The 21,832-nt window shown below is 39.1% G+C and overlaps 2 protein-coding genes across 2 annotated transcripts in view; both read left to right on the top strand.

The window, feature by feature from the left end:
• Nucleotides 1–12,504, top strand: part of HARS1 (histidyl-tRNA synthetase 1) — a 63,814-nt gene extending 51,310 nt beyond the window's left edge. Inside the window, exons 12-13 of the mRNA XM_058176167.1 lie at nt 9,644–9,790; nt 12,190–12,504. Coding sequence (XP_058032150.1) covers nt 9,644–9,790; nt 12,190–12,249 — 207 coding nt within the window. The 3' untranslated portion in view covers nt 12,250–12,504. The remainder of the gene's footprint in view (nt 1–9,643; nt 9,791–12,189) is intronic.
• A 3,058-nt stretch (nt 12,505–15,562) lies between these two features.
• On the top strand, nt 15,563–20,463 carry DND1 (DND microRNA-mediated repression inhibitor 1). Its single transcript, XM_058177786.1, has 5 exons — nt 15,563–15,641; nt 16,309–16,438; nt 16,753–17,214; nt 18,306–18,728; nt 19,786–20,463. The coding sequence occupies exons 1-5, from the start codon at nt 15,618–15,620 to the stop codon at nt 19,800–19,802; spliced, it is 1,056 nt and encodes a 351-aa protein (XP_058033769.1). The 5' UTR covers nt 15,563–15,617; the 3' UTR covers nt 19,803–20,463.
• Nucleotides 20,464–21,832: the final 1,369 nt, after the last annotated feature.

Here is a 21,832-nt window from a genome sequence, read left to right as displayed (position 1 = left end):
GCTAGGTCTCCAAGAATTTCCTCCACCCAGGAGGCATCCCACACTTTATTTAATAACCCAGGCATTAATTTAATGATTCATTGGGGAGAGCGGGGTTGGGGAGGTCATTAGGTGAGATGCTTCACCTAATGATCATCACAACCTGTGATAGTATTGTAATAGGCAGGCTCCATTATAGTCTTATCTCAAGGGCTACCTGTGTGAGGATATCCATAAAATAGCATACATTTGTTATTTGATTGTTTGAAGTTTAGTTGGTGTGTTTCATCAGTAGAGAATACATTCACCTACCCTAGGAAGAAGGTTTATAAAACATTCAGAGCTAAAAACATGTTTCAGTTGATCTTTCATTCTTTCGTTTCCCCAAGCCCAACCCCCCGACCAGTCCACCAGTAACCAATATACTGCTGCGAAGTTGTTTTGAGTATCTCTGAGGTGCGAAGACATAACAGTTCACCCTCAGGGCATGACGGCCTTGGGGAAACTGGCTGGGAGAGAGTTCACTCTTGTCTCTTAAGACGCCCCCCCCTTTTTTTTCTGTATTTGAAGATGCTCTCCTCCCTAAATTCCCAAGCGATTATAGCAAAAGTAAGCTAAAATGCCAGCAAGCCTCCACTCCCCGCCCCCGCCCCCTTTCAACAGAATGGCAGGACATGCAGGTGGATCTGACATGCTGCCCCCCCCACTCCCCGAACAGCGATGTTAGTCCCGGAGAACAGAACAAAACAAACATGGAGAGAAGAAATAAAAAATGAAAGGCATGCCATTTGGGTTTGTCCAGGTAGTGATTGTGGAAGCATTTAGAAGTCTAGAGGCCCTAACATGGCAATGGTCAACCTATTCATTCTGACCTGTTAGGAAATCCTTCCATGCCACCAAATATGAGGGGTTCCCCTATATCTACAGGAGTCTAAGATTTCTCTGATTTCAAAGTGCTGCTCCCTTTCAACCATTAAAGGTTCTGGGGTTGGTGTAAGTTCAGGTCTAAGGGGAGAAGTAATCTCAGGCTTCAATAAAATACAATGAAACACGTGGTGAACCCGTCAAAGGGACTTGGGCAAATCTAATTCTACAGACACAGGTTTAAATGCACTTAATTTGGAAGGGCCCTACAAACTTAGGTGCCAGATTCTTTGATGGATAGAGATTGCAGGAAGTGAGTGGAAAGATAGACATGGTTGCCAAACTTAAACCAGCATGGGTTCTGTACACTTCTTGTTGGCCTGCTTTTTATAATCCACACAAGCATCCTCCAGACTCAGAACTTTCTTTACCATGAAATGCATTTTGCATTTATCTTGCTGATAATTGATGTAATACCTAAGATATTGTTTGAGTACTGAATTCGAACATTCACACCTTCCATTAGTTTGAGGATGGTGATTTGAATTCAGTCTCTGATCAATTCCCAGTAATTTTAGGAATTTCCTCCAAAACATAGAGGTGACTTGCACCCCTCTGTAGTCTATGGACATGGTATAAAAACATTTGGCTAACCCCCGTGTTGAGGGAATCTTCTGACAGGGGACAAAATACACTTGTTTAGAAAATAGATCAGTTATCACCCATATAATAGTATTCCGAGAGCTTTCTGGAAACTCCACAATAAAGTCCATAGAGATCTCTTTCCACGGTGCTGATGGCTCCGCTACCGTTTGAAGGAATCCAGGGGTTTTCTCTTGTCTACACTTGGAAGAGGCACAGATGAGGCAACTTGCCACATAGCTCTCAATGTCTTTTTTCAGAGATAGTCCACCAAAACTGTCTTTTGATTAAGTGTAGAGTTTTTTACGAAGCCAAACTGTATAGCAGACTTGGAATAATGAGTTTTCCCAAGAACCAACAGCCTCTGGCTTTCTGGTACATATGGTTTAGACCTATAGGACTGAACACACGTTTCCATGGCTTTGAAACCATTTGTCATCCTTCAAGGCAGCTTTAAGTGCGGCCGTCACCTCATTGTTAACTTGTCAGTTTACTTTCACCTGTGCCTGGGTGGTCACTTGGGCTGCCAATTGCTTGAATGGAAGTAGCAGTTTGATTACTACTGCTTTAGACAATTATATTGAGGCATTTGGGACAAAGCATCAGCCAGGAAGTTCTTCCCTCCTGGGAGGTAGTGAAGTTGATGTACTTAAAGTATTGTGCCTATCACACCTGTTTAGAAGACAGCCTCCAACGGGTTTTAGTGCCTCTAGGTTCTTGTGGTCAGTCCGTACTTCAAGAGTCACCTTGCTTCCCTCAAGGAAGTGCCTCCAGGTTAGGAGTGCCCAACGTACTGCGTAAGCCTCCTTTTCCCATACCGCCCACCTCTGCTTGATTGCCAGAGTTTCCTGGAAGTGTAAAACACAAGGCTGCATCTGGTCAGCCTCGTTTTCATGTAGCAACACAGCTCCCACAACCATGTCACTTGCACAACCATGTCACTAGCCTGGATGACAAAGGGAGTGTTTGGGTCAGAGTGCTTCAGGACTGGTTCAGCTGCAAATAGCCATTTGAGTTTCTCAAATACTGCTTGGCATTCCAAAGTCCATCTAAGAGGCTGGCTAAGTTTAGGTTTATCCTCCCCTTTTAGCTTAAGTTTGTGATAGGGAGTGCAATCTGCACAAAAGATGGGATGAATTGGTGGTAAAAATTAGCGAAGTGTAGGAAACTTTGTAACTGCTTCCTGGTTCAAGGTGAAGCCCAGTCCAGTACCGCTTGGACCTTTTGGGGGTCCATGTCAGTACCTTTATGTGAGATGAGATAGCCCAAGTATTTTGCTTTGGTGAAATTCCCATTTGGAGAGTTTGGCTTATAGGTTGGCGGCCTGCAGTTTTTTGAGTACAGCCTTCACTAATTTCACATGCTCAGCCTTCATTTCAGTGTAGATTAAAATGTCACCAGATACACCAGTACTCCCTTGTACAGGTGTTCATGTAAAAACTCATTTATCAATTGCATGAACACTGTCAGGGACCCCTGGAGGCCAAATGGGAGGACTTTAAATTGGAAGCACCCAACAGGCAGTTGAATGCAGTCTTCCACTCATCCTCCTCCCTAATTCTTATGTGGTAGTAGGGGGTTGGCGGTGGTGTCTAGCTAGCTGAGGCAGTTCCTTACATTAAGTGAAATCTGCACTGAAGCTTGCCCTCCATCCTCCCACTTGGGTTCGCTGGGCCTTGCTGGCAGCAGCCTTGGCATGTGCTTCATATGTCTTCAGGGTTTGGAAGGCATTCATCATGAACTGCATGGCTTCCTTCATTATTAGGCCTGCTTGATCAGGTTCTTCGCCTTCTCCTCAAGCCCTTCCAGCTTTAACTGCCTCTCTCCGCCACTGGCCACCTTGTCTGCCTCAGGTGATGATCACCCCTTTGGTTCTTCCTTCTTTCTGACTCTAGGGACCACCTCGGTCTTGATCAGTCTTTCAGATTCCGACCACCTCCATCCACTGGGAGAGGTCCAGCCCGGGGGGAGTCTGGATGAGGTTTCCTTCCGGGACTCAGAGTTTCCTCCTAGTCTCTGCCTTGGGCTGATACCATGTGCACAGTCCCCATGGTAGGACAGTTTGCCTCTCCAGGTTGACTGAGTTTGCAGATTTCGCTTAGTGTAAGGAAATTCTTCAGCTAGCCCCTCAGGAAAGCAAGACTCTTAATCCATTAAAATTGAATCAAAAGAAACTTTGAGAGAAAAGTAATTGCAGGAGAACAGGGCGAAATCTGAAAAAGCCCGCACATTGCAAACAACATTGCTTCATTTCTCTAAGCCCAACCCTCCTGACCAGTCCACCAGTAACCAATATAATGCCGTGAAATTATTTTGAGAATCTCTGAGGTGCGAAGAGATAAAAGTTCATCCTCAGGGTATGACAGCCTTGGGAAACTGGCTGAAAGCTCACTCTTTTTTTTTTGAATAATTTTTATTACATTTTTTTTCTTTTCTAACTCTAGTACATAATCAACAGACTGTGTCATTTTTATATGCTTCGGATCAACATTCTATACGATATATACATTATATACATTCAATATCTAATCCTCAATAGCCTTAGGTATATTTCCAATTTTTAGTCCAAGTATAACATTTTTCCCAAACCGCATAAAATTCTGAATCGTCTTTTTCTGTTCTAAGGTAAGTTTATCCATTTTGGCACAATCATATATCTTCTGAATAATCAATCCTTCTGGTGGTATATTGTGTTCCTTCCAATGTTGCGCAAACACAATTCTTGCTGCTGTTAATATATGTAAAATCAGATACCTTATTTTCTATCAGATTTTGTTTTAAGTATTCCTAGGAGAAATGTTTCAGAATTTAGTTCAATTTGACGTTTTATTATATCCTGAAGCCATCCTAGTATCTTAGTTCAGTATTTTTTCGCTTCAGGACATAGCCACCAAGCATGATAGAAGGTACCTTGATGTTGATTACATTTCCAACACTTTGGGCTTAAATTTGAATACATTTTAGCTAGCCTAGCTGGGACTAGGTGCTAACGGTAAAACATTTTGTATTGATTTTCTTTATAAGCAGCAGATTTTGTTATAGTGTAATTTTTTTTCCAAATTTTTTCCCAGTCATCTAAATCTATATTATGCCCAATATTTTTAGCCCATGCAATCATTGGTTCTTTCACCACTTCTTCTACTCTGTCAAATTCTAATAATTATATAATTTGGATATTAATTTTCCCTCTGGGCCTGTCAACAATTTATCTAATTGATTGGGTTCCGTGTCAATTCCATATTCTTCTACATCTTTCTTATATCTAGATTGCAGTTGTAAGTATGGCTACCAGTCAATAAATATTCCCTGCTCCTTTAGTACCTGGTTGTTTTTAATTTTTCCCTGTTTATCTAATATTTCTGAATATCTGGGCATTTTACTTATGTCTAATGTATTGGGGTGGATCATTGCTTCCATGATAAGATAACCAACCGGGAATTTTCATGTAATGTTTTTTCCTTATCTCTTCCCAAGTTTGTAATAATGCATCTCTTATTTTGTGTCTAAAGAAATATGAGTGTGTCCTATTCCCTTTATCCCACATAAAGGCAAACCGCCCCTTTTGTAAAAGGTGGCCTTCTAATGTTAAGATTCTTCTGTTATTTAAGTTAACCCAGTCCCTTATCCAGACTAGAGTAGCTGCTTTGTGGTAAAATTCCCATGCCGGGAGTCCAAAACCTCCCCTCCTTCTATTATCTTGGAGAGAGCGTAGTTTTATCCTTGCCTTCTTTCCTGACCAAACAAATTTTGTAATAACTTTGTTAAGTTCTCTGAAAAACTTCTTACATAATATATGGGGATTGTCTGAAATAAGTATAATAATTTGGGTAGAATATTCATTTTAATGGTCGCTATCCTACCTAAAAGCGATAATTGTAGCATCCCCCATCTTTCCAAATCCTTTATTTGTTGGAATAGTACCATATAGTTATCTTCCTTTAGGGATGAACATCTCGCCATTAACCATATCCCTAAATATTTATTTTTTTTACAATTTGTAAGTCTGTTTCCTTTTCTAATTCTTTTTTCTGATTTGTTGTTAAGTTTTTAATTATCATTTTGGTTTTCCCTTTGTTAATTTTAAGTCCAGCTATTTCCCCATATTTTTCTATTTCTCGTATTAGGATGGGACCAAATTCCAAAGGTTCCTCAATAATGAATATCATGTCGTCGGCAAAGGCCTGTGCTTTATAGTCGTCTTCTTTAATTTTCGTTCCCTTTATTTCTTGATTTGCTCTGATTTTATTTAGTAATATTTCTGATCTTAGAATAAGGAGAAGTGGCGACAGTGAGCATCCCTGACATACCCCCTTGGTTATCTGAAATGTGTTGGTGGCATCCCCATTTACTATTACCTTTGCCTTCTGTGTTGTGTATATTGCCACTATCATGTTTTCGAATTACTTCCCAATTTCATGTGTCTAATTTGCCTGATCATAAATTGCCAGTTTAAATTGTCAAAAGCCTTTTGGGCATCCAGAAAAACAAGGGCCACTTGTTTCTGTGGGTGAGCTTCATAATATTCCAATATGTCTACTATTATTCTTGTATTATTATATTGCCTTATACACTGTAAGCCGCCCTGAGTCTTCGGAGAAGGGCGGGGTATAAATGTAAACAAAAAAAAAATAAAAAAAAATTATCTCTTGTTTTTCTGTTTGGAAGGAAGCCATTTTGATCTGGGTGTATAGTCTCATTCAATATTCTTTTCAGCCGTTCTACTATTATACTCATAAATATTTTGTAATCTACGTTTAAGAGGGATAATTTCCAATTTATATTTCCAATCTATAATTTCCAATTTGATTTTTATCTGTACCTTCTTTCACAATTAAGGTAATGTATGCCTCCCTCCACGATTCCAGTATTTTTGCTTCATACAGTGCTTCATTACATATTTCCAACAATACTGGTTCTATAATCTCACTCATTTTTGTATAGACTTCCCCTGGGAGGCCATCCGGTCCTGGAGTCTTATTGTTCTTAAGTCTTAGGATTGCCCCTCTCAATTCTTCTGGCGTTATTTCTCTATTTAGCATTACCCTTTTTTCTTCCTCTAATGGTGTAATCCATTCTTCCAACAAATAAATGTCAATTTTATCCTTTGCTATTTTCTTTTGTTTATAAAGATTCTCATAGTAATTATGTACAATTTTCTTTTTCTCTTCTTCATTGTTTTGTGGGGTCCCTGTCTCATCAAATAATTGTTGGATAATCCTTCCTTCTTTCTCCTTCTTCAATTTGTAGGCCTTCCAGTCTTATTACCATGTTCGAAAAAGAATTGTTTTGAAAATTTTAAATTTCTTGCGATCTCCGCTTGCTCTAAGATGATTAATTTATGTCTAACATGGGTCAAAGTTTCTTTAACCAATTCGTCTCCTGGTTTTATTTGGAGTTGATTCTCCAGTTTTCCAATTTCTTCCATTAGAATGTTGTGTTGCTTCCATTTTTCCTTATTTTTCTTTGCCATATAGGTTATAGATATCACCCTTATATAGGCTTTCATAGTTTCCCATAAATTTGTTAATGAGGTATGTTGCTTTTTGTTTTCTTTAAAAAAAATGTCAATTCCTCAGTTATCCTTTCAATGTATTCCTTTCCTTTAAGATTTGGTGGTTTAGCATCCATTTTTTTCTTTTTCTCCCTTGGCCTCTCCAAATTATCTCAAGGGGGTTATGATCTGCCCACATGTTTGGGGAGATCTCAATTTTTTCTATTTCTATACCTAATTCCTTGTTCATCCACATCATATCAATTCTAGACCAGGATGCATGGGGGTTGGAGTAAAATTTATATTTATTTTCTTTTGGTTGTAGGGTTCTCCACATATCTATCAAATTTAATCCATCTATCATTCTAAAAAAAGTTTTTGGTAGGGGGGAGCTCGCTCTTGTCTCCGAAGACATTCCCCCTTTCTGTCTTTGAAGATGCTCCCCCTCCCTAAATTCTCAAGCGGTTACAGGAAAAGCAAAAAGCAAGCTAAAATGCCAGCAAGCCTCCTCCCTCACCTTCCAACAGAATGGCTGGACACACAGATTGATCTGACACAGGGTTTGATATCTGTATAGCCAATACATAGTGTGGATTTAATCTTTGTTACTATTTGCAAAATCTAGTTCATGGGAAGAGGTAGCAGTGTCCATGAGTAATACAAGTAACATCCTGTTATTATAAACCCTGAACCTCTTCTGTATGACTAAAGTAGCAAGAGCCTACAGTTACTTCTGGGAAGAGGGGTGAAATTTGAAGAAAAATTAAACCTGAGCTATTTGGGAAATTAAAAAATGGCAACCAACACTACTTTTTCTCTCTCTCTTTATACAGATTCTTTACTGTGGCAATATTTGAATTCATTTATTCATTCATTCATTTATTTATTAAACTTCTATACCGCACCATCTCCCGCAGGACTCAGGGCGGTTCACAGCCGTGTTAAAATACAACAATATAATAAATAACAATATAAAAACAATTAAAACCAAATATTTGATGGCCAAATCACTAAAACGGTAAAAACTGATTTAAAACCCGTTTAAAATTTCACTAAAATATTTCTTAGGCTAGTCCAGCTCGCTGGAATAATAAGGTCTTCAGTTCACGTTTGAATTCATGAGTTATTCATAATAGAATATTGCCCTCATGTGCTCTGTGTTGTGTATACTTTTGTAGGCAAGTTGACAAATGCACAAATGTGTTGCACTATAAAATTCTCGTGCTTTGAAGCTGAAGCAAATCCCTTGCTGTTGCTTCTTTATTGGGCTAAAAATTTTGGCTATCTGTTCATATACAATTATGTTGCAAAAAAGTACGATTGACTATTGCTTCATTTTTCACTATTAAAAAAAATACTATTTAAAGTTTGCCTAAAAAATTCATTCCTTTAACAAATTCTACTGAATTGGGCAGTCTGTAGAATAAAACTTTGACAAATCCTAGTAATTTTTATTATCTTTATGACCTAAGGGCTTGTTTCAAGTTCCAAAAGTTTCCTATGATAGACCATAATGGATTATGTGAAATAGAAACAAATATAATAATGTTATTGCGGTCATTAACCAGCAAAATGAAATAGAAACATTCTATTGGAAAATTGAATGTTTAGGAGATTCCAGTGGAACATTCAGAGTGGGGCTGGTTTCTTTCCAATTTGGAACAAAAGTTCTATTTTGTGCATACTATTGTATATTTTTCTATGAAACTGATATATAGTAGCTAACCTCTCATACAAACTAAGCATTTCAAATGCTTCAGTGTTATTTATAGATTATACATTAAGCAAAGTCTTTGATTTGCCGCATATGTTATAGATTTATTTAATTGGATCAAGTTTTCTTGGATGTTACAGATTACATAAAATCAAATTCTTGTTCACTGATTGAGCCTAACATTATTTAATTAAATATCTTTTGCAAACCACCAAATAAAAGAATAGAGGAACCTAAAACCTGTACCCTATGAGGATAGGTGCTGTCCATATCAGATGCCCAGTATTTAATTGGTATAAAATTTGCCAGTGCAATTCAGCAACTTGGGAACGATCTCTCAAGATTTATAAATATTTCGGAATTGATCTGTTTCTGTTTTGAATTGTGTTGAAAAGGGTTAAAAAATTTCCTTCTGGCTGGCCAGTCCCAAATGCAGTCTATTTAATGCATTCATATGTTTATTCAGTGTTATTGTGCATTCTTCTTTATCATGCTCTGATCTTTTTTACTTTTCCCTATTCCCCCACATCCTTTTTTAAAATGGAGACCTTGCACATTATACAGATTGATGTGTAGCTCTTGATCCAAACAGCCACACGGAGCTAAAGATGGAACTATTTATTGTAAGAGTTCACCTCTGAAGAACATCCATCCAAAAATCTGACACAGAAATTAGTGTGTTGCAATATTGTAGTAAATGCTGGATATATGACTTCCTGCAGGACATTAGTCAGACCTTTTCATTTTAATGTGTCCTGTAACACAGCATTGCATATAACTGAAGAAAACTGAAACAATGACTAAACAGTCTGAATAATGCACATGCATTATAATGTTGTTTTTACTGAGAAAACTGCAATGAGGACCAGAATTTTTGGAACCAGAATAATGAAAGGTAGTTTCCCTCATGGTGTACTAACTTTTTCTTTTTTTCTTTTTCTACATTTTTCCAGGCAGAGATACTTTATAAGAAAAATCCCAAACTACTAAACCAGTTGCAGTACTGTGAGGAAACGGGAATTCCGCTTGTTGCTATATTGGGAGAACAAGAGTTAAAAGATGATGTTGTCAAATTGCGTGATGTGGTTACTAGAGAAGAGGTATACCTGCCATTTTATTGTAGGGTTATACCTTGATATCAGAATAAATACTCAACTAAAATCAGGAATAATTATATTCTTTGTGGTTTGTGAGCTTATTTTTCTTCTTGCAGATATTTCATTACCAAAATAGTTACCATCCTCTATGATTTGTCCTGACTATCTTAATAGGTTGTTATAGCTAGTTAGTATCCATCTCTGATTGACCTTCCTGAATTAGTTTATTGCAATATCTGTGCTGATTGTTCTGGTTCCTCTTATTTAACTGTTGATTGCTGAGAAAGGGTATGCTCCAGCTTGTTTGTTTCTGTCTTTGCTTTCTTCTTTTAATACTTTTTAAACAAAATTAATCTTTATATGTCTGTTTCAAACAGCTGATTTATCGGAATGCCAAGATTCTAGGAATATTCTTTTTTTGGGTGGTTGGGCATCTTCTACAGTTTCCCAGATGAATTTGTGATTTGTCTTTACCTTGTAAAATTAAAGAATTTGTCTGTGTATACTGAAATTAAACAAATTAAAAGACACATATAGATTAAGTCTTTATCACGGGTGAAATGCTACCGGATCGGAGGGGATCGCGCGATCTGGTAGCGATGGCGGCGGCTGGTTCGGAGGACCGGTAGCAAAAATCCCTGGCCCCGCCCCCCCGCCTCTGCTGAGCTGCACCATCTGCAGAGGTTTGGGTTTTTTTTACTTTTAAAAGCCGGTTTTGCTTCAGCCGAAACAGGCCTTTAAAAGTAAAAAACAGCAGAACCTTATTTGTACTCTTACTTGTAGAAAACATGTTTTCTACAAGTAAGAGTAGAGATTCTACGGCACTTACCTGATTACTGAGGAACGCATGGCTCTCTTTCCAGCCCGAAAGCTCTAGTTTCACTTTCAGTCAGACAGCATCAATCGCTCAGCTAATCTATTTCCTCGATGATCAACTGGCTGGCTTTGCTAGCTGAGGAACTCTGGGATTTGAAGTCCACAATAAAATAAAATAAAATAAAATATTTGTGCAGCTTTCTGAGATTTGGTGTGTTTCTGTAGTGTTTCACTCTAACTACACAAACACACAAAATCTCAGAAAGCTGTATTGTGTGTGTGTGTGAGTTGTGTGTGTGTAAAGTGTGAAAGTTGTTTTTGAGCTTTTTGTGGCTATGTGAAGTGTGAAGTACAGCTGCTTTTATATTGTGTGTGAGTCAGTTGTGTTGTGTTGTGTTGTGTGTGTGTGAAGTATGAAAGTTGGTTTTTGACCTTTTAGTGGCTATGTGAAGTGTGAAGTGCAGCTGCTTTTACATTGTGTGTGAGTCAGTTGTGTTGTTGTGTGTAAAGTGTGAAAGTTGGTTTTTGGTACTTCTTATTGTTTTTTATACTTTGTTTATTATTTTTATTATTTATTGTTATTGGCCACGCCCACCAAGCCATCTGACCACCAAGCCCATGCCCACCAATTAAGCCACGCCCACAGAACCAGTAGGGAAAATTTTTAGATTTCATCCCTGGTCTTTATAGATTTTGAAAAAGCAGTCAAAAGCCAAGAAGGAATTCTATGATAAAATGATATGATAAAACTTGCCTGCAGAAGTTGCAAATGTTGTAAATGCTCCAACACTGGAAATTTTTAAGAAAATCTTGGATAACCGCTTGTCTGAAATGGTGTAGGGTTTCCTGCCTGAGCAGGGGGTTGGACTAGAAGACCTCCAAGGTCCCTTCCAACTCTGTTGTTGTTGTTGTTGTTGTTGTTGTTGTTGTTGTTGTTGTTGTTGTTGTAGAAGACCTCCAAGGTCCCTTCCAACTCTGTTGTTATTGTTGTTGTTGTTGTCCAACTCTGTTGTTATTGTTGTTGTTGTTGTCCAACTCTGTTGTTGTTGTTGTTGTTGTTGTTGTTGTTGTTGTTATTATTATTATTATTATTATTATTATTATTATTATTATTATGGAGATCTCAACAAACTGCTAATTGATTGTAATCTGCCTGACTTGTAACCTGCCTAATTACCCTGTGTTCTGGCGTCCCCTCTTCCTCTCCCTCCACATACACACTCCATTCCGGTTTCAGTCCAAATCAACTTACTTCACCATATATCTGATGCATGAGTAGTTTATAGGAGCTTTTTATAAGATGTGGTAGTCTGAAAAGATGCTAAGATGTTTCTTCTGATATTTGGCTACCCTAGACCAGCACTGCTCCCCCTTTAAAATGCAGCATTGAGCAGTCTTTCAAAAATATAATTAAAACTGTATCTGACTTTTGACATGTCTTCTCCTGCATGAAATAAAAGAATTGCTTGGAAATGATGGAGATTATATAAATGTTACATTGTGATACTTTTAAAGTACAGTGAGAAAAGTATTGAGATACTGTATATTATTTTATACCTTAATTAAGCCAAACTTTTGCTTTACAGGTGGATATTTGCAGAAGAAAGCTTGTGGAAGAAATCAAGAGGCGAACACATATTGTCTAGAAATACTGCATTTCCCTTTGAAAAGATCAGCAAAATTCTTCATAAATATGGCAAATCAGTTTTTTTTCCCAAAGCTGTAATTTATTTTTCTTTAAGCCACTTAATCTTACAAGGTCAAGGAGCTTAAATCTTAAAGAGTAAGGAACTGTGGTTCAAAGCAAATGAAGGTTGATATTTTCAATATTCTGTTCCAGTGTTTAAAATATTGGCATTCTGAATCTATAATTTGACATCAATAAAACTTGTTTCAACCCATGTTTTCTGCATTTGTCTTTTTCACTTAAGCAAAATAATGAAATGTACTGGAGGTTCAGCCTTACATTACTCAAATTTGGTCAGTTATCCTGATCTGAGATCTTAAAAGCGTATTCTGCCTGTGATATTCACAAGTCTACTTTGGAAGCTTCATAAAAACAGTTGGACATAAATATGGTAGAAAGGTTTTAGAGATTTTAAACATTTGTAAATTTTTTAATTTTTAAATTATCGGCCATTTATTAATAGTTTCTTTTAATTTCTTTTAATTGTATATAATATTTAATTGTATATACTCTGTATTTTATTTCGGCTGTACACCGCCCTGAGTCCTTTGGGAGAAGGGCGGTATAAAAATCTAATAAAACTAAAACTAAACTAAACTAAGGTGGGGGTAGTTTTCCAGTTAATTTATTTTGTCCTGAAGCCCTTCTCCAAAACCTTTCAAACTGAAAAATTCAAATATTCTGGAGGCCTATAAAAACTTGCAGCAGCGGATGGGGCGGGCAGCGGCCTCAGGAGCTGGGGAGGGGAGGGGGGTCATGGTGGTTGCCGTGCAGGGCAATCAGGCTGCTACTGTCTTCCAGGCGCGCCTTCCTAGGAGTAGCAGAGCACCCTGCCACCCCCAAAAGGAAGGGCGCTGGGCTTCTACTCTGCAGCTTCTGCCACTGCCCACTGCGTCCTGCCTGGCTCCACTCTGCACCCAGCTCCTTTGGGATGCTTCAGCATTGCAAGGAGTTGAGTGCAAAGTGGGGCCAGGCAGTACGCAACAGGTGGCAACGATGGCTGCCTGCTGAAAGACTGGGAAGGGGAAGGGCCTGCCCCCAAGTGCCCTCCTATGCGGCCTCCCTCGACCTCCATCAATCCAGCTCAGGCAACCTTGAGGGGGAGAGACAGCTGGCATTGAGATGGATGGTTGCACATAAGAATAGAATTAGCCCCAATTCAGAAAGTGGATGTGGGAGGGAAGCAATGTTGCCTGCCCCCACCCCGCTGCCCAGTTTCATTTCTAGTTACAGGTACTTTTCTGGATGGAATTGATGGTGCAGAGCTACCAAGAACCCGAAGTAACTGTCAGGAATTTTGCCTTTCTTGAGAACCACAAACTTAAGTGTCCATGTTGAAAGCAGCACATCTTAGAGGGACAACAGAAAGCCACAGGGTATATCCAAAAGCAGAAGCGAGCACCCCCAAATCTGCTTCCTTTGCTACCGGAAGAAGCTGAAAGTGCATAGGGGCCCTGGCTTGCCCTACCAGCGAGCACCCATGCAGAATGTGGTTAGTTTGCTGGGAAAACCAATACAGGATATTGCTGTTGGTTGGGGAATGTTTTCTCTTGCTGCTGCGCTGTTTCAAAGATGTCCCAGTTTTCTCTCCACCAAAGGTTTGATTCTAGTGCAGTGGTTCTCAGCCTGTGGGTCGCAACCCCGTTGGGGGTCGAATTATGATTTGCCAGGGTTCGCCTAAGACCATCGGAAATATGGGAAGTATAATTGTGAGTCGAAGAATCGCGCTCCAATGGTTGACTCCACAAGCCAGCTGCAGGCTTTTCAAATCGCTAGCCAAATTCAGCTTCAGGCACGGTGAATTAAAAAAGAGAAATCTTTGCTCTGATGTCTCCCTCTCAAGCCAGCTGTAATCACTCCCAATCGCTAGCCTAATCTGGCTTCAGGTGCCATAAACTTAATAGGGGAGGAGTCTCCGCTTTAATGCCTCCGTCCTCAAGGCAATCGCAAGCAGTTCAGATCGCTAGCCAATACGGCTTCAGGCGCAATAAATTCAAAACGAAAATAATTTTAGGGTTGGGGTCGCCACATCATGGGGAATTGTATTAAAGGGGTCGCCACATCATGGGGAATTGTATTAAAGGGGTCGCAGCACTATAAAGGTTGAGAACCACTGCTCTAGTGCTTGCTCAGACGTAGTTTCGTTACTGCCCCTCCACCTGCACGGATTAATGGCTTGTTCTCTTGCATTTTTCTTCTAGGCCCTAAGGAAAAGACACACACTTATGATCTCTTAAAGGGCCTGCCCAGGTTGGACACCTGACCAGTGCACAAAAGGTGGGGAGAAGGGACTGATATGTTCTTACTTGCTAGTTCTAAACTAAACCAAGTTTTATTCCCTGCTTTCCATCAATGTTAGATCCAGCCAAGAACAGATTCTGGGGGTATTTAACAACATTGTTAGGTTTCTGGTAAACTGCATAGCTATCTAAAAGGAAACAGAAGTCCTTCACTTGGAATTATAATTTACCATCTGAACCTTCCATTTTCATTAGTCATCACTGTGATATACTGAGCAGGGCTAGGCAGGATGCAATAATGGAACAAAAAGCTGTGAGAGCTGTGAAACTGGTATAAAACTTCTGCTACTTAAGAGGATTCATGCCTTGGACACACGTTTTTACAACCCAAATGGCTGGTTCCGTGATTACTAGGGCTCTGTTCATGCAGGCAGTTGTGATCAATATTTGATGGTTTTAAATTATGGGAAATCAAAACAACTATTCTCTTGAATCTTTTTCATTACTGTGGTACAGTAAAAATGGTAATGTGCATCTGTTTTCATAGTGCCATAATGGGGAATCATACATAGAAATAGTGTGACTCTAAGTATCTTTGCCTCAAATGGTCTTGACAACAGAGGGGGACAAAACATGACACACGGATACCCATGAGCTGTGTAATGTAAACATGGAAAATCAAGAGGAAACTCGGGAGAGGCGTGGCCTTTCCTTTTTCCAGCAGCCGGTAACTTTGGCCTGGACCAAGCTGGAAAGGGAAAGCCATCAAACCCTCCTCGCACCCGGCCTGTGCAAAGCTCCCGCCGCTATAGTGGCAAAATGTATTTTCAACCCAACCAATTCTCCTAGTTGACGGGGCAGGCCAGGGAGGCAAAGAGGGTTCGGTTTCGCCGGCGCCTCAGCCTTCGCGCTCTTAATTAGTCCTAAATGATCCAGCGGAACACTGAGTGATCCACCCAGCCTAGAGGAGAGGCTCTTAATTCTGGCCAATCAGAAGACGCCCTCGTTCTGATCCCGTACAAAAGGTGCCGCCACACCTCCTGAGTGAAAGATAGGCTTGTGAAAGTGGTGCTCGTTTGGGGCAAAGATGAGTGGCATGCTGGAGACCCAGGTACTTGGCGACGTTGGTTTTAGGGTTTTGCAGCAAATGATTCGGTAGACTGATCCTCATGGGAGTTCAGCGTTAGTAAAGTCGCTGATTAGCCTAACATGTTAAATGCTGTTGTTTTAATCTCAGCTTTATTGGCTTTTAATGCGTTTTCTGACCAATACATAATTACGCATAGGTATTACATTAATATTACCATTCAGACGTTTATTCGGGTCTAGTTAGTACATCGCTGCAAATTTACACTGCTCTCGTGGTTTACGTTCCCGCTTTAGTTAGAGGGCGTGGAGAGCAAATGTACGGGTGCCCCGCCTTTCGTTCAATTTTGCCGTCCTCTAGTAATTCTTCAAGTTTCATGCTGAGTTGGTTGATTCCATAATAATAGAATATTATTGTATTCTAATACAGTAAACCAGACAGTAAACTGCAGAAACCTTTTTCCCTTACGGATTTGTTAATCCTTGCAATGAGTTTGCTGCATACAAGATTGAAAAAGGATGCCCCTGAAGTACTCTGAATGTTCAGAAAGAGTTACATAAATGGTGGTGTTGTTAAAATCAAGGCAATTAATTGCAATGGAAATACTTGAAGAAAATGTCCCCAAGATAGTTGTAGAGTTCTACTTCAGCGCTTTCTATTAGTTACTACACTGGATTTGTGTTTATTCTAGATACCATCTCAAATGTGGAGTGAAAAAATAAACCAGGCTAATAAAGCTGCCCTTATGACTTGGGTGAAAGAGACTGGAATCCAGTTAGTGCAGATCAATGGGCAGAGAAAATATGGTGGTCCTCCACCAGGTGAGTAGAAAACTTAGAAAAAACTAGTATTGTAATCTAATTTTGCATTAATGTGCAGTTGGATAGCCAGCAATGGCATTGGTGAACTTTCCTATTTCTTTAGTTATATGCCACAACTTGCCTTTGATGTATATACCTTGCTTATTACAGCCTTTATTTAGTCCTCTCCCAGATATTAATAGTGTTTCTTGGCCAGCAAAAAGATTATCTACATGTATTGGCAAATCAATATGAACAAGGAACATTTTCCTAAATATTTCAGGGAAGTGAGAATACTTTGCTGATAATATGATTTTTCCTTGTTCTTTCCACAGGATGGGCTGGCTATGCCCCACCATCTGGTTCAGAGGTTTTTATAGGAAAAATCCCCCAGGATATCTATGAGGATAAACTTATTCCTCTCTTTCAAAACGTGGGGAAGCTTTATGAATTTCGTCTCATGATGACATTTAGTGGGCTTAACCGTGGCTTTGCCTATGCTAAATACATGAACCGACGAAACGCCCAGGAAGCAATTGCTTTACTCAACAACTTCGAAATCCAGTCTGGCTCCCCCATTGTGGTTTGTAGAAGCACCGAGAAGTGTGAGCTCTGCATTGATGGTCTGGCACCCTCGCTGAAAGAGTGCCATCTTCTGCCAATGCTGCAGGAACTTACCCCAGGACTCCAAACCATCTCCTTACATGCTAGCCCTTTCAGGAAGAAGAGGCAGCTGGCAGAGGTGAAATACATTTCCCATCAGGCTGCTGCAATAGCCAAGAAAAATCTTGTGGAAGGTTTGTTTTATGTTTTGCCATACTGGAAAAAGAATGTTGCTTATGGTGTTCTGTGAACCAATTACTTTTGTCATGTGCTGTGCTGGAAATGGCCAGGAAAGCTGCAGATCTCCTATGCATCTGAAGCTTTGAGGTCAGCAAAACTCAGCAACAAAGTCTTTGGAAACAGTTTCCAAGTGCCTGTTAGGAAAAAAGGATTGACAGTACAATACAAAGGATGGTATAAATGGATAAACTTTGTTTAAATCTCACATATGGGGTTGAAATTAAATGCCCCTCTCCCCTCCCCCAGAATATAGTGAATCTCTTTTGCATTTGTTGTCTTTTCAAAATGTATGATGACAAAATAAGTATATTTGGGATCAATTTAGCAAATTAACTCTTCATTACTTAGAAAAAAATGTTGGACAGGCTTGGCAAAAGTCATCTGTTGTCCTGGTTACTAGATTTTCATAGTCTTTTTCTAGAAGAGTGATGGTGAATCTACATGATGTGTCACAGGGGACATGCCAGGCCTCCAGACCCTCTGAAAGTTATGCAAGAAGGGCCCTGCTCTTGCACAGCCTCGAGCCTCTAAAAAGCATGTGAGAACAGGGCATGCTTTCCTGTTCTTTTTGGAGGTTGAAAGGCCCCACAAGAGTTCTTTGACTTAGAACTGCCTCAGGTAGACATTTACAAGTAAGTATTTATTAAATAATAAATTTAAAGTATTACTCCGTTATGAATTGTGTCTCTTGTTGGAGGCAGGGGGTGATATACCATCATTCACTTTCTGAATTTGTAACAGGCCAAGCCCAAAGGTTTTGCCATCACTGTTCTAGATCGTTTAGAGTTTAGACAGAGTTGGGGAATATGGCCCTTTTACGACTTGTGAACAACTCTCAGAATTGCTGGCTCAGGAATTTTGGGAATTTGAAGTCCACGAGTCATAAAAGGGCCATAGTTCCCCAAACATTGTTGAAGAACAAAGCAGAACCGGTGGGGTACATGTAAACTCTGATACCACTATCTTGAAATTAGCCATACTATTAACCAAATGCAGAGCAATCTATATTGAAATTCAGATATGCATTGCTTTTTGTCTTATGCAGGTAGCTTGCGTCTCTGTGGAGATCAAATTGAAGTGGCTTGGCTAACACCTATTATTAAACAGGAGCTCCATAGTGTCTCAGTTCCAGGTAATCCAAAGGCCCTGCCATCCAGCTGGAGCCACAGAAGTATCCTTCCTCAAGTGTCTTCCAGGCCTATAGATTGCCATATGCTACCAGCAAGAGCCAGTGTATTGGATTATTTAAAACTGCAGTGTGAGCTGCATCAGCTGGGCCCTCCTGTAATCTTTACAAAATGTGTGCAGAGGAATCCTGAACACTGGCTGCAGTTCTGGTATCAAGTGGTGATACCAAAATATCCATCACCCTTCAGTGGGTTCATTTGGATCAAGCCTGATCCCTCTGGCTTGGAAGATCATGAAAAAGTGAAGAATTTTGTGGCTTTGCAGCTACTTAAAGTCCTAGGTAAGTGTGCTTATGGTTTAATTTGGGAAGCAATTATTGTAGTATTGGTAATTTGTTAACTGATCATTTCACAGAAAATAAAAGTAAAATACAGAATTCTGAGTAAAATAGATAAAATACAGTAATAAAAAACAAATGAAAATACAAAAAATCAACACTCAGATAACACATCACATTTACATAATGTTCTAATCTATTCAATATACCTCTTAGCTGAGTTGCCTTGACTATAAACTTAACAGTTCCGTTTACAATGTCTACATTGGAGCCCAGGAACAAATGGGGCAATTTGAGAATCTGAGGTTTCAAGCAGGGATGTTAAACGCTTAGCCTAAAAGTAGCAGAGAGTTGGCAGTTGAATAACACGTGAGCAATATTTTTGAAGGCTGGGGCACCACACGTGCATGTCACAGCCATATCAAGAAGTGCCCATGTTTGGTCATGGAATCCAACAATTTAAATGTTGCTCTAGAATAGATCCTTCTTAAGAATTACAAAACATTCATTGACAAATATTTCTCAAATTGGAAAATGGTTTTATTCTTAGCCAATTTAAAAATCTATCTTTTGCAAATAATTCCATGTGTGTTTGAATTTATGGCAGCGTTGAAAAAGGAGACCTGTGACCAGGGTCTGAAGTTTCAAAGATTACTTTGCAGTCACATGGTTGCACTTCTGATGCTTGCAGCATCCTATGAACTGCCGTGATTGCTTAATGACTGCCACCAAAAAGACATAAAATTGGGTCAGACACACAATTGATCCATTTTACAACCATTATGACTTGCAATTGTAACAGGCAGGCTCCATTATGGTCATAATTCAACTACCTGTATCCAATTCTGGATTAGCATCCCGCACAGCTAATTTTAATAGTTGATAAATGTGCAAGTAATGAGCTTGTTTTTCTGACCACTGAAATGTTTTTGGAAAGTATTTACAAGTATGATAGATGTATTGCATATATACCATTTATTATTTCTTAATTTTTTTAAAAAAGCAGAATGAGATTGGAAATATCGGGGAAAAAACCTAAAAGTTTTTCTTTTTCCAACAGGGTACCCTGTGATGTAAAAAAGAATCACTCTTCAAATTAATGAGGTTTATATGTCGTATTCTTTTAATTGGTTTCACTGAGCCAATTCATATGGAAAATGTGTGCGGGATCTCTTTTGTCTTATTTTCTGTGGGAGGATTTGAGAATTGTTTTCTGTTCTGGTTTCCACGTTGATAGGAAGATTAGAATTTTCAGTGCACTAAATTATTTAATAGTTATTTTGGGAGCAGTCTATGCAGTTTTAGAAAAAAGACAAGCCGTTGGTTACTGGATAAAATAATGTGGGTGAAGTCTGTACAGTATTTAAAATCCAGCAATGACCAATTTCCTTTAAGATTGTGGGTTGTTTTTCTTTTATGTTCAAATATTGTCCTTTATATTTTATTATTTGAATGTTTTCATTTCTGACGGTTTGAATTTATATTACAGCCAGATGCCTTAGGAGAAGAGCAACTTGGAAATATCATAGTACTGAATGTTGTTAGTGCTTGCTGGGTAGGAAAAAAACCCTTTTTCTATTAAAGGATGAATCTCTCTGTAATACTTAATCTTTCCAATATTGGAAGCCAGCTTGCACTGGACAGGGAGGCCTTGTTCTGACACCTTTGAAATGCAACACTAAAGCAGATGCTGCATTAACAGAGGAAGCTTATTCCACATGGAAAATAGTAAAGGGAATCTAAAGGGAAAACGTTATGTCTTTTACTGCTCTGCATGTTTCAGTGCTGGAATTGATATGGAGGACATATCTATATTAAAAAGGTTTTGACATAAATGTGTAGTTCCTTTCTGAAATAATGACTTGTTTTATTGATAACAAAGATTTCATTGTGAAATTTAATGCTTGTATATTGTTGCTTCATGCTTTCCACACAATTACCTTTTTTAAAAAAAGCTTACTGTCCTATTGGCCATATTAAGGAAGAAACATCACTTTCCTGTGGCCTAATGGTTCTGTGCATGAGAACTAGCATCATTACTCAACACTGCTTTAACACAGCATTCCCATATAATTTCAGATTATTTATAATACTTTTATGCCATCCAATTCAACTATATGGTTTATGCAAGTTACAAAAAGATCAACCAACATAGATAATACAAAACAGAGCTTGCTCATACAATTAACTATCCTGATAAAGGCTGAATATCTCTGCAAACATGTTTGCCCCAATTTGCAGGAAATGGAAGCAAAAGTGAGGCCAATGTTCTAAACAAGGGCTGCTCTCAAGATCTGTTTTTAACGCCCCCCCCCCACCTGAATCTCATGGGGGCGGTAGATTCTGCATGATAGTTGCTAAGCACCAGTCGTTGAGCAAAAGGTCACACAATAACTTACAATTTTACTTTTACCTTCCCTATTAACTCTACTTGTCACAAACCAGTTGTGAAGAGTGTTCAGCGATTAAGTGACTTGTTTTAAATGCTGTGACTGTTCTAAATGCATGCCAGTTGCAAAGTGCCTAAATGCTGATTACATGAACATGGGCCACTGCGACACTCAGGAATGCAAGAATTGGTCACAAAACCATTTTTAATACCATAATAAATAGTCAGTAAATGAGGCAGTCAGTGAGAGACTCTGCAATTTCATTTAAATATATAGCATAAGACTCAAATTTCTGCTGTTGTCATATATGTCAAGGTTCCAAGTAATACCTCCCATTCAATAAGAACTCCGAGGCAGGCAAATTCCTCAAAAGAACATTTTATTGGGACATACCAAATTGGCACTTTCTTGGTGGAAAACCGGCTCTAAGTTCCTGCCAGTTTTACACCCAATTAAAAGTAAAGCTTTGTCACTTCCTCTCAAAATCTTCAGTCACATGGGCCAATCAGCATGTAGTTCAGTTGCTAGGTGAGCTCAGTCTCCACCTTTCAAACACCTGCACCAACATCCTTGATTCCCAGGGGAAATAATTTTATTTAGGATACAACACCCCAACTATCTCTACACCCCCCTTCCCTGGTCCCTTCACTCCAGGCTGTGTCAGCCCTGAAGCAGTGAGAAGAGAAACCTCCCTAGAGAAAAGCTACCAAAAGAAAA

The sequence above is a fragment of the Ahaetulla prasina genome, chromosome 3 (genome assembly GCF_028640845.1).
Source record: "Ahaetulla prasina isolate Xishuangbanna chromosome 3, ASM2864084v1, whole genome shotgun sequence".
In the NCBI taxonomy this organism is placed as follows: domain Eukaryota; kingdom Metazoa; phylum Chordata; class Lepidosauria; order Squamata; family Colubridae; genus Ahaetulla; species Ahaetulla prasina.
The sequence above is the reverse complement of the archived record's forward strand: the minus strand, read 5'-3'. Positions and strand labels throughout refer to the sequence as shown.